The sequence below is a fragment of the Canis aureus genome, chromosome 18 (genome assembly GCF_053574225.1).
Source record: "Canis aureus isolate CA01 chromosome 18, VMU_Caureus_v.1.0, whole genome shotgun sequence".
Lineage (NCBI taxonomy): Eukaryota > Metazoa > Chordata > Mammalia > Carnivora > Canidae > Canis > Canis aureus.
The window spans coordinates 1,564,190-1,576,869 of NC_135628.1; the positions used below are offsets into that span (position 1 = coordinate 1,564,190).

The window sequence follows — 12,680 nt, forward strand, 5'->3', positions numbered from 1 at the left end:
CGGAAGCTCCTGGTAATCAGGTATTTGGAATGCCCATGGCCCTGTTTTAAAATCAAACCTGAAAAATAGTCTGATTCTGTTCTGCATGGGAAATTTTTCCCTTCTGTGACACAGTTCCCGGCATATATGTTTGCTGCTGTCACGGGCCATTTAGGAAGCGTTCGTCACTAACGATTCCAATCGGGCTTTTGACTCTATAATCTGCTAAGTTTAGAAATATTCCAGAATGCGGTCGAATGTAGGCCTGACCGCTGTGTTGTTCTTTGGGCTGTTCCTCGGAAGCCTGCCCGGCCCGAGGGTTCTCGTTGCCTGTCTGGCGCCGTAACATGTGTGGCCTCCTCGCGGCCACGGGTGTCGCAGAAGCGAGTTCGCCAAAGCCGGTGACGGGAGGCAAACTGTTCATAAAGCGTTTTCTTCCTTTAAACCGTGTGTATTGGGAACCCTGGGTGGCGCAGCAGTTTGGCGCCTGCCTTTGGCCCAGGGCGCGATCCTGGAGACCCGGGATCGAATCCCACATGGGGCTCCCGGTGCATGGAGCCCGCTTCTCCCTCTGCCTATGTTTCTGCCTCTCTCTCTCTCTCTCTCTGTGTGTGACTATCATAAATAAATAAAAATTAAAAAAAAAATTTTAAACCGTGTGTATTACTGTATTCCAACAGCACATAAAGAACAACAAGGACACAAACAAATACGAAGGATGGCCCGAGGTGGTCGAAATGGAAGGATGCATCCCCCAGAAGCAAGACTAACGCCGGGGACGCTGAGGGAAACGCACTTTCACTATTCCTGGCAGAGCTGAGACGGAGAAGCCACGTGTAAATACTCCCGGAGCATGCGGCCATCTCGATGTGTGCATGAGCATCATCCCTTTTGATATCAGGATTATTTATTGCTGACGTAAATAGATGCCTTTGTAAATAGTCATCATAATGAGCAAATCACTGAACCATTTCTAAGCACATTTCCCTAATAATAGTAGAGTGTTAGACGCCTGCAGGAACGACGGCCTTTATTCTGGAGGCGTACCCGGTGCCACCTGAACAGAGGGTGAAAAACATACTGATACATAGACTGGTTGCTGTGAAAACCTATCGTCGAGTAATAAGGATTTTGAGGAGGAGACTTTCTTTTCTATATGTATATATATATATACGTTCGTGTATAGATATGTATATATATATATATGTATGTTGCCTTTTAATGATAGTATCTTTTAAATTAAAAAGATGCTTGGCTAGTTGCGTGTGTGCGGCGTTATTTTGCAGTCTGACTCTCTGGCATACCTATTTTCTTAGTGTTTCTCTTCTCTTCCCAAAAACCTAAGAGTAAATGATATGAAAACCTGTATCAGATGTGTGAAAAGCACAACAACATGTTTTTTTTGTTGTTGTTTTTCTTTTCTTTTTTTTTTTTTTTTTAACGTACCCAGTAAAAAAGGAACTCTGTAGAGGTAGCTGGTGTTCAGGGCTGGCGCAGTCTGGGTTTTGAGTGGGCAGCGTGAGTAACTGGATTTTACAGACCTGCGTAGTGCGCGGCCCCCAGGACCCCCCTGGGAAGCGGCCGCCTGGCTTCCCCGTCCGGACCGGCTGCTGGGGGACAGTCGCGGCGGGGGCCGTGGGGCAACGCTGGCAGATGTCTCCTTGCCTGCTTGTTATCAGCATTGGCCAAGCGGTTTGGAAAGAGGCATGCTTTAATATCACCATCATTTTGATGGTAAACCAAGAAACACAATTCTGTAGTTACTTCATCTAATTTCGTAATAGTTTTTGCCTGAAGATACGACGACGTATGTAGGAAAGTCTTCATTACTGAGTGGACTGATAACATTTAAAAAAGTGATTTTGTTTGACTCCAGATGACTTCATACCCAGTTCTGCATAAAATTTTGTTCATTTGAGATGTTCACTAAATGACTCTAGTTTATTTTGTTTTTGTTTTGTTTTATTGTTGGGGCATTAAATACCTACGGTGTATGAAGTATCTTAAACTGGAACATAAATTAATGATCAAACTACTCACCATAAAAGGCAGCACTTAAATTTTGAATCTAAATTTTAGAAAACTTGTATAAAAAAACCTAAAGGCAGTATTTTTATTTTGCTGTAAACCAACTTGGAAGCTGTTCAGCTATTTCTTAAATATTAATGAACTTTGGGGTACTGGTTCTTCTCTCAAACTGAATGTAATTCAAGGATAAATGCACCTTACACATTTAAAAGAATTTTTGTGAACTTTTCAGACTCCTGGTGCTTATATGCTAACCCACATTCCGCGCGTGCATTTTGACATTTAAAATACTTCCCTAGATTCTGTAAATTAAAAGAATAGCTATTTTCCAGTTCCAGGGATGGTGAAATAAATGTTGCTTTTTTTTGCATTTTTTTTTTTTAATGATTAAAATACTCTCGGTTTTGCATTGCGAATTGTTTTGTATTGTCTGGCAAAGTAATATACCTACGGAACTTCACAGTAACGTCTGTCAAGCATTTATTGTACTGGTTAATACGGAAAATTTAAGACATTCCTGTGTTTAAACACACTAATATCCTCAGGATATATCTTAACATGTATAGAATTTAAGTATCCAGATGGCAAGACATCCCTTTCAAGGTAAAAACTACAAAACGATAGCTTTGTGAAGCTGTACAAAATGTCAGAAGGGATAAGGACGGATCCCGTGGCAGCTTCGGTGCAGTTTGCTCCTCTTTCAGTTCTGTCTTGTATAGATTGTGCCAACTTTGGAAGCAATAATTATACTACTTTTCATATTCAGATATCTTTTAAAAGTCCACAGTATAAATGAAGCAATGTTCCTTTAATGATAAGACTTTTCTTCATTAAAATCAGAAATTTGGCATTGACATTTTGGTATATTAAATGGTGTATAAGGACTTTTGGATGCATTTTTTATTTGTAATCACAATTTTTTTTTTTCTGGAACAAATGTATTATAGTATGCCTATTACAATTAAGCTATGACAGTAGGAAAATAAGTGATATTTGGGAAATTAAAGAAAAATTGAGCCAGAGTCTTTATATTCCTGACTTTAATTTGATTAAAGTAAAATTTATCATTGTTCTGTCTACCTTTTGTATTTGTCTTGAAGTGGATCAGCTAATATTTTAATGTTTTATTGCAGGTGAAGCTCAAAGCATTTAGCCTGTATTGCCCTTGATACTTTAACACTTTTTATAGTTTATAATTTGAACCCCCCCCCCAAAATATGGCAATTTCAATTCAGTTGACATACCCCCATTTTTAATTGAAGGAATGAGAAGTGTGTTCAGTTAGAAAATTAAGAGTAGTGGGATCCCTGGGTGGCTCAGCAGTTGAGAGCCTGTCTTGGGCCCAGGGCCTGATCCTGGAGTCCCGGGATCGAGTCCTGCGTCGGGCTCCCTGCATGGGGCCTGCTTCTCCCTCTGCCTGGGTCTCTGCCTCGCTCTCTCTGTCTCTCATGAATGAATAAATAAAATCTTTTAAAAACAATTAAGACTAGAAATTTAGAATACTTTTTAAAATGAGTATAAAAGGAAAAAAAATTTTTTTTTAATTTAAAATTTAAAAAAGGGAAAAAAAATGCTCATGTTGCTCAGGGAAAAGATTTGCCCCCTAACCTCTTGAGTGAGGCTGTGGGCCGCAGTCGTACTGTAGATAACAGTAGCGGGATAAAATGCCAACTTTTACCTTTTCTAACGCGCCCCTCGGAATGCTTTGGCTGCCTCACGTGGGCTGATTTTTCTCTCACACACTTGGTTTTTGACCGTCACATGCCAATAGCTAATCCCCAGCCCTCTCAAAGCCACCCCCCCACCGCCGTGTCCCTAGGCCCACCCCGCGGCTTGTGTCCCCTCTCCCCCACCCCCTTTCTTGGGCTTCCCGGCACGGCAGAGCTAGCTAGAGCCGCAGCTGCAGGCCTGGCCTGGAGTGGCCCGGGGAGGCCCCATCCAGCAACCTGGGGCTGCTTCGGCCAGAACCTTCCTGCAATCCAGGGAGCGTGACCGACGGCTGGAGGGCACCTCCATGGAGGAAATGCTTTTAACGCTAGGATGTCTCCTCTGGGAAGGGAAAACGACTGGCTGGCCGTCGGTTAGAGACGCAAGAAAGGTTCCTCCTGCCTCGTGTCCGGGCACTTCATAAACACTCCCCACGGGGAGGCCACCCTCCCAGCAGCTGGCTCGAGGTACAACTGGCTGCCCTTACTCACCGCTGTTCAGGGCGCCTGACTGGCCCAGTCAGTAGAGCAAGTGGCTCGTGACCTTGGGGTTGTGAGCTCGAGCCCCCCATTGGGCGTAGGGATTACTTAAAAAGCAGAAAACAGAGCTCGCTTGAGCTCTGCATGAAGTACTCATCCCTGGGGCACACTGAGCCTGGAAGGAAGCTAGACCACGTGGGTAGAGGTGGCCCTGTGCTCGGGGAAAGGGATGAACCTGCAAGCTCCTGACGTTCCAGGTCAGTAGCCCGTCTTTTACTCGGTCGCCAGAGAAAAGAGGCCTCAAAGCACGAAGAGGAGTGTGCTGTGTGCGGAGACGGTGGCGGGGCTGGTGAGAGAACAGACCTGCCTGCCTGCGTGGCCCTCTGGCCGTCGAGTCCACGAGGAACTGGCGGAAGCGCGTCCTCCCCCCGCCGGGTGCCTGGCACACGCTCGCCCGCTGCGCTGCTGGGACTGCTGCTGCCCTCGCCTCTCGGACGCTAGTGATGTTGCAGCCAAAAGGTGAAGCAGCCTCCGTAAGCTTCCCAATCCCATCTTCCAAAGGCTACGGCCTGAATGTTTGTGTCCTGCCAACGCCCAGCGTGGAGGGGCCCTTGGGAGGTGATCGGGGGCGGAGGGTAGAGCCTTCATCAGAGACACCCCAGAGGCTCCCTGCCCCTTGTGCCATGTGAGGCGACAGCAGGAAGACACGTGAACCAAGAAGCCAGACGCTCAACCCGCGACCACCTTGATCTTGGACTCCAACCTCTAGGATCATGAGAACTGAATTTCTTGTTGTTTATGAGCCCCCGAGTTTGGGGGCTTGCTCATTCTAGCAACCTGAACAGACTGGGTCGCCCACCCGAAAGGAGCCACGGGATGACTGGGGCGGGAAGGCCACACGAGGATGCCGCTCCTCGCCCGAGCTTCTCCCCGCCCTAAGCCTCTGACCCTGCCCCCCTGCGCTCATTGAACCCGCACCCACACCGACTCCTTCTCACACGCAGGGTCGGGGCTTCTGTCGGCTCCAGGCAGCTGCCAATCCAAACGATCCCATGAAAGAGCTGCGCCTGCCGTGCCAGCTGGAGGGCAAGGTGTGCAAAAGCGCGTGACTTGGGCCAGCGGCGGGGAGTGTGTTCCGATTCCCTCTCGCGGAGGCCGCTGGTCGATGAGCCTCATGGGGGGGCACACAGGGGAGAAGCCCCCATCTGGGAGAGCACGGAACATAAGACCCGGGACCCTGCTCCTAAGCGGCTGCTCCCGTGCAGCCCAGTCCCGCTGCGGGCCCAGGCGGGACAGCCCTCGGGTCGGAGGAGACGCTGGGGCCCGGCAGGCGCCCTCCCGCACGGAGGGGCCGCGAGGCTCTTACCCACCAGCGTGTGGCAGGGAAGAGAAGGATGTCTCGGGTGTCTGGAAACGTTTTTGCTTTTCTGAGATCAACACTTTCCCTCTAACAGTAAATCCACTCTTTGAACTTTGTACACTTGGCTTTCAAACATGTTTCCAGCAGCGCCTCGGGCCGCCGTGTGCTGTCCTGCTGGTGCGCTGCTGTCGCTGCCCCTCGGCTGCGGCATGCCCGGTGGACGAGCTCGGTACCGGAGCCGGTGATTCCCCCACGTCTTTGCCTCAGTGCCCGTAGCCGAATGCGAGCGGAATTGCTCTGCTTCCTGCGGGGACGCCCTCAGAGCTGAGGAGAGTAAACGCCCACCCTGTGCTCCAGAGCCCAGTCTGCGCCTGAGGCGTTCTCTTATCCTAAAACGGCACGTGAATTTCTCAGCTTGTTCGACCACGTCCAGATGCTCATCCTCACGTAGAAATCTTGAGGATTGTTTTCAGTTCCAGCTTCCAAAGACGTTTAGCTCCTGCGTCCCCACGAGTACCGAGAGCCTGATTAGAGAAGTGCCCTGAGCCTTATTTGGCCAGAACAGAGAGGGCCTGTGAGGGAAAGGCCTTGGAAGTCCCCGCTCTGAGCAGAGGGGAGGTTTAGGAGCAAATGATGCTGACAGAGTTAGAAGCGGGGCCGGAGGAGAAGGCCGTGGTGCCGAGCTGCGCTCTCGGTGGGGGTGGTGGTGGCGGTGGGGCCTGCGGAGCAGACGTGGGAGGGTCACTGGTGAGAATTTCCTCAGGCCTGGTGAGCCAGCACCGGGCCCCTTCCCCCCGGTGTGGGTGTGCAGCCTGCCCCGCGGGGCTTCCCCTCGCCTCCGAGGGACAGGCCCCGAGGCTTCACATCAGTCAGTGAGCTCGTACTTCTACAGAAATTGGAAACTTGTGACCCAGGAGTGAGGTTGGAAGCCAGTTCTTGCGGAACTTGTGAACACCTTACAAGGGCATGTTCACATTCGGTCATGGAAATCGTCTGTGTGGGGGAAGTTCCCTGTAATTCTAGAGCATCCGGTGTGTCAGGCAAGGACACAATTACAGTTGTGACAGTTGAACGTTGGACATTGCAGTTCTCCAGCTACAAAGTTTGGTTTCTCAAGAAATGATGAAGTGGGCATCTGGGGAAAGAAAAAGGGTTGACGCCCACAGCAGAGAACTTCTTCTCATTCTGAGCCAGTGAGACGTATCTTCGGGCTTGTGAAGGTATTTAGCCCGGACCCTTAAGTAGGGGGCACGCTGAAGAGGCCTCATCATATGCACTTTTTCAGGTTTTCCATTTTGCTGGCTTGCCGGGTACAAACCCACTAGGAGCACGTGGGCGGTGTCTTCCCGGGAGCTTGAGATGAACCTCAACGGACAGACGCTTACACGCACACGATGTTATATGTCAGTTATACCTCAGTAAAGTTGGGGGGATACAGAGACCATACAACTCACCAAAAAATAAAACTATGGATTATGTACTGGAAACAAATAGGTAATTACTGACATCACTTTGTACATTCACACCTTTCCTTAGTTAGTGAAGAGTGGGAGGTGTATTTTTTTTTTCTTTTAAGCACAGTCAGTGTCCTATAGACAGAGTTAGAGGGGCCAGGGGCAGAGTGGGTACAGTTGGGAGGAGGTGACAGGGGACCTGGGCAGCACTGCCAGCTGGAAGCCAATAAGACAGAAGGCCGGGGGGCCACAGCCAGGGGGGCTTAGGTCAGCAGGCAAAGCAGGTGGGCAGGTACGTCTGGTGACTCCTCTTTTATCAAAGGAAAATTGGTGACAAGAGGCCACCCTTCTTCTTAGCTAAACAGGACCGAGTGGTTATGGGCATATTTAGGACGGTTTGATTTACCAGCGTGTGAAGGGGAGGCTCCTTGGCCCCTATGGAGGTGAGCCTCCCTGAGGCTGAACGGCAGTGGGACTGAGGGGCCCCCGAAGCCCTCCACCCCCCACTTCTCCTGTTTTTCCATTCTCACACGTCCATCAGATGCTTTCACTTACTCTGCGAATTAGGAAGTCACATATGGGGGATCCCTGGGTGGCTCAGCGGTTTAGCACCTGCCTTTGGCCCAGGGCAGGATCCTGGAGTCCCGGGATCGAGTCCCACATCTGGCTATCACGTCGGGCTCCCAGCATGGAGCCTGCTTCTCCCTCCTCCTGTGTCTCTGCCTCTCTCTCTCTCTCTCTCTCTCTCTGTCTATCATAAATAAATAAATATTTTTTTTAAAAAAAAAGGAAGTCACATATAGAACTACAGCCTGTGTTGCCTTGGTCCACATTTATTATTACTTTCCCTTTACAGTCAAGGGCAGAGGCTGTCTTTTCGATCTCAATTTTGTTTCGAGAGGTTTTTTTTTTTTTTTTTTTTTTTTTTTTTGCCCTTAATCATGCAAACCACCTCTAATGGTTTTGCTTTGGATTTGAATGTAAATCGTCACCCGCGGTGAATTTCATGGTGTATTAAAAATGACACCTTATGTAACAATTGGCTGTAAGCACGACAATAAAAAGGATGTAGGCATTTATTTAATGTCGCACTACATTAGTTTGATCTTCACCCCTCGTCATTTCCTTTTGGGATGATGGTTGGGCTCCCGCATAAACCAACTGTGAGCCACCGGGAATCTTAAATCCCTTGGAGCTTAGAAGTCAAGAGGCAGCTCTCTCCCTTCTAGTTCCCGGTGAGTTCTAGACTCCGATTCCTACGTAGCAGTCACTTGGGGGAGTGCCTGGCAAACACTGAGCGCCAGCAAAGTGTTTGCTGTTATTTTCTTTTGCAAAGGAAATGAGTCCCCGGTGGACCACCGTGTCCCCCTTTGATGCTGGGCCACTTGCATTTGTCCTCCTCAGCTCACCTCATACCCTGACTCCAAGAAATGTTATGACTTTATCACATCTGGTCTGTAGTGAAACTGAAATTAAAAAAAAACAAAGACTGAAACAAGGCCCCCTCGCCAACTTTCCTTAAGAAGGACTCCTCTTGAGGAGGATTCGGGGCTCCCGGAGATAGGATTTGGAGTTTTCTTCTTGGAGGCAACTAAGTGGATCCTCGTGCTTGTACCACTAAGTGACTCCGAATGGTGGCTGGGACTCTGCAGTCTCCGGGGGCCTTCGGGATGTGATGCAACAAGTACCAGCAGCTCCTCAAATTGCCTATAAACAAATATTGTGATGGAAAGCTTTCCTGGTTCCAGATTTTAAACTAAGTAAAAACCGAACATACCAGTGCTAGTTTCACAACGTTCAAGTGCGTTTCTAAGATACCTACTGTGAATGTCACACGGCTACGAAGCTGCAAAAACACACAGGGTCATAGCATCTAACTGAAATCATTGAATTCTACTGTTGTTGTAAATATAACTGGTGTCTTTCAAAACAGAAACAAAACAACTATCATCCAGATTGTGAATAAGGAAATAATGCAAATGTTTATATTCAGACAGATTAAAGTGTTGTGTGTGTGTTTTTTTTAAGAATTTATTTACTCATGAGAGAGAGAGAAAGAGAGAGAGAGGCAGAGACGCAGGTAGTGGGAGAAGCAGGCTCCATGCAGGGAGCCCGACGCGGGACTCGATCCCGGGTCTCCAGGATCACGCCCCGGGCTGAAGGCAGGCGCTGAGGCACCCAGGGATCCCCAGCCAGACGTTAAAGTGTTTTTAACGTTTTGTAAAACACGCCCGTCAGCGACATGTGTTAATTAGGAAACTTCTCTCTCTCTCCGGAGGTGACAGGCCATTCGGTGTTTCTCCCGGGGCGGCCCGCGCTCAGCTCAGCATCCCCGCCTCTTAGCCCGGCCCGTATGAGGCGGTTCCCAGCTCGCAAACAGCTGGACTCCCAGGTGGAGAGTTAGTACAGCGGAGCACCTGCCCTCCCCTTCGACCCCTGTCCTGTCACAAGGGGCATTTAAGCAGATGAAGCCGCGGTGTACACGCCGTCGTACATAACTCGTCTGGCTGGAAGCACAACCCAGGGGCCGGTGTCAAGCACATGGCCAGAGGGGGACGTGCCACGTCTATGCGGCCCAGCACCCAGGCGCCCTTCGACGCTGCCCCCCCGTTTCCCCCGTGGATCACCCTTCCCTCCTCTCCGGCTGTGGGGTTTAGTCAGCCTTGCCCCGTGCTTCCTTCCCGGGGCTCATGTTCTGGCCCCCGAGCCCGGCCTCCAGGGCCCTAGTGACCGACACAGTCACCAGCCGGGCCAGGGAGACCCAGAACGGCCTTCGCTGGGCACGGGGTGAGGCCGCAAAACCACAAAACCCAAGCAGCTTTCCATGTCTCCTCCGGGAGCGCCCGGGAAGGGACACGTGGCCGTGTCCTCAGGACGGGGCATGGGGCTCAGGGAGCAGGGGAGCCGGCCGGCCAGGGCGGGGGACACTGCAGGTGCAGCTGGCGGCTGAGGCGGGGGACCCAGCGCGAGCTCTCGGCGGAGCCCCCTTGCAGCCAGCCACGGCTCGGGCCCCCCCAGGGCCCCCCAAGGCTCGGTCCCTCCAACGCCGCTGAGCCGGGCTGCGGTCGGGGCCCCAGGCGGCGCAGGCCGGGGCTCTCGCTGGTGGCCCCGGGGGCCTGTGCGGCGACGGGCAGGGCAGGTGCAGGGCCAGCTCAAGGATGGCTCGGGCGCTGGTGCTGGTGGGGGGCCGGGGGTGGACAAGGAGAAGCCGGACACACGGCCTGGCGGCCCGGACATCAGCACGGCCTGGGCCACCCGCTCGGAGCCGGCAGGCCGCCGGGTTCTCCCCACGCGCTGGCAAGGTAATCACAAAGCCACTTCTAGTTAGTAGACACAATTGGTTGCCAATGGGAACTCTTCTTTACCTTTACAAAAAAAAGTGCTTATTTTCAATGCACAGAGTAGATTTACTGCACACACACAAAAAGACATGAAAACAAGTGTCTCTCAGGTCATTCTGATCAACGGATGCTAAAGATTGGCAAACTACTCTCTTAAATAAGCGCTGTATTTATTCAGTTGTCACTTCTGAGTGTCTCGTTTATAAATAATATCTTTCTGGTTAAACTTTAAGAGTCACAATGAAATGTTTTGCCTTGAATTTAAGATTAGGCAGGCCTGAGACATTTCCCATGGGTTTGCTCTTTTTTTTTTTTTCACAAACAATTGCTCTGCCCTGGTAAATAAAAATGGAAAGGCAACAGAATGAGACCTTTGGGCAAGGAAACATTTCTTTAGCTCATTATAAGAAAAGGAATATTCTTCCTTTGTCCTTTCTGAATTTAAACATTTTTTTCCTATATAATACTGAAATATTTAACAATTCATTAAAAAAAAACATAAGTGTTTACATTAAAACACAACCTTAAATATAGCCCGGTAATTTTTACCAGGAACCTTGTAAAATATGATGAATATACATGCATGAATACCAAACTCAGAAAGCCCGTTCAACATTCACATGGAAATGCAGCATTACATACAATATAATAAATATCCGGGATATCAGATCCACAAATTGATCGTTATTTTGATTTAGATTCTTTTATCCAGTTAACACTTTTACTGCATAATTTATTATAATAACCTTACAAGTTAAACATAACTAATTAAAAGCAGAGCTTAACTGATCTGCTGAAATAACACAATTTCTCGATAGTCTGCAGCATATTTTAATCTATAACATGTAAAACTGTCATTTTGACAAGAAAAACACGTTCATATAACTAACTACTCAACTTCTTTTTCAATGTTTAAAAAAAGTCAGAGTTAATAGTATGAAAAGAAACAGAAGCTAATCTTATTTCTGAGATAATTTTATTGCCTTAGTTCTTGGGCTTTGGCAATAAATGTCTTCAGTTTTAATATATATCATATAACTTAAATACTGTATTTACAAAATATATAACTTCTTTTTAGCAAAATACTATACAAAATACTGTCTTTACACATTTAAAGGGTGCTTCACCTTACAATGTATGAGAGCCCTTTGTGTTGTTACCTTTAATTTTCCCACCTGCTTTCAAGATCCCTCTCCTCCCCATTATTTCCGAGCTGGGGTTTTCCTAGTAGAAACTGGCCGACCTCTGAAGAATGAAGCCAACTACGCCGTACATGAACTAACTTGAATTTACATCTTAACAATGAAACCAAAGATAAGAAGATTGCTGTATGTCTTACTGAGATTTTTCTAGATAAATGTTCCTAGTGAAAAGGCACTTAAAATCCAAATCATACATTTCACTTTTTATGTCTGGAGTCTTCCCTTTTGTCTCTGAACATCTCTAGGAAACACTTTATAGGGATCCTGCATCACTTACGGAAATTCTTTTTAATCGCCTTTCTTCTGAAATGCATGAAAGTAAGCATCCACCACTTCTGTTAACCCTTCATCCTCTGTACGCACGAGCAGTACGGTTTCTGCATCTAAGATACCGAGAGACTACATGAGCTCGTGTTTGCTGCTCCTCGCTGCTACAGGAGGTGTCTTTAAGATGCCTGCTAGCCGCCCAGCACTAGGGTTCCAAGCCCAGGCCCACAGCCCAGGGCCTCATCCTGAGTCTGGACCAGGTGTCCTGCGCCGAGGCTCCTTCCTGGCTTGGCTTGTTCAGGAGCCGGATTAGCGTCCCGAAGGTCGATCGATGCCTCCAAACCAGCAAGTGAGGAACCCACAGGTCCTCAGCGGGGGCACGCCCCGGACTGCGCATGCTCAGCCTGGGCCTGGGCAGCGGGGCAGGGCCGGGGCGGGGCCTGGGCAGCCAGTGGGGGCGGGGGCGTGGCCGAGGGCGGGGCCCGGGCAGCCAGCGGGGGCCGGGGGCGGGGCCGAGGGCGGGGCCCGGGCAGCCAGAGGGAGCCGGGGGCGGAGCTTGGGCAGCCAGCAGGGGCCGGGGGCGTGGCCGAGGGCGGGGCCTGGGCAGCCAGCGGTGGGCGGGGGCGGGGCCGAGGGCGGGGCCCGGGCAGCCAGCGGTGGGCGGGGGCGTGGCCGAGGGCGGGGCCCGGGCAGCCAGCGGGGGCCGGGGGCGGGGCTTGGGCAGCCAGCAGGGGCCGGGGGCGTGGCCGGGGCCTGGGCAGCCAGCAGGGGCCGGGGGGCGTGGCCGAGGGCGGGGCTTGGGCAGCCAGCAGGGGCCGGGGGCGTGGCCAGGGGCGGGGCCTGGGCAGCCAGCAGGGGCCGGG

The 12,680-nt window shown here is 50.1% G+C and overlaps 1 protein-coding gene across 1 annotated transcript in view; it reads left to right on the plus strand.

Annotated features, from left to right (window-relative positions):
- FAM3C (FAM3 metabolism regulating signaling molecule C) overlaps positions 1–3,076 on the plus strand; it is a 52,626-nt gene extending 49,550 nt beyond the window's left edge. The window contains exon 10 of the mRNA XM_077855989.1: positions 660–3,076. Within this exon, the coding sequence (XP_077712115.1) occupies positions 660–749 (90 nt within the window). The 3' untranslated portion in view covers positions 750–3,076. The remainder of the gene's footprint in view (positions 1–659) is intronic.
- Positions 3,077–12,680: the final 9,604 nt, after the last annotated feature.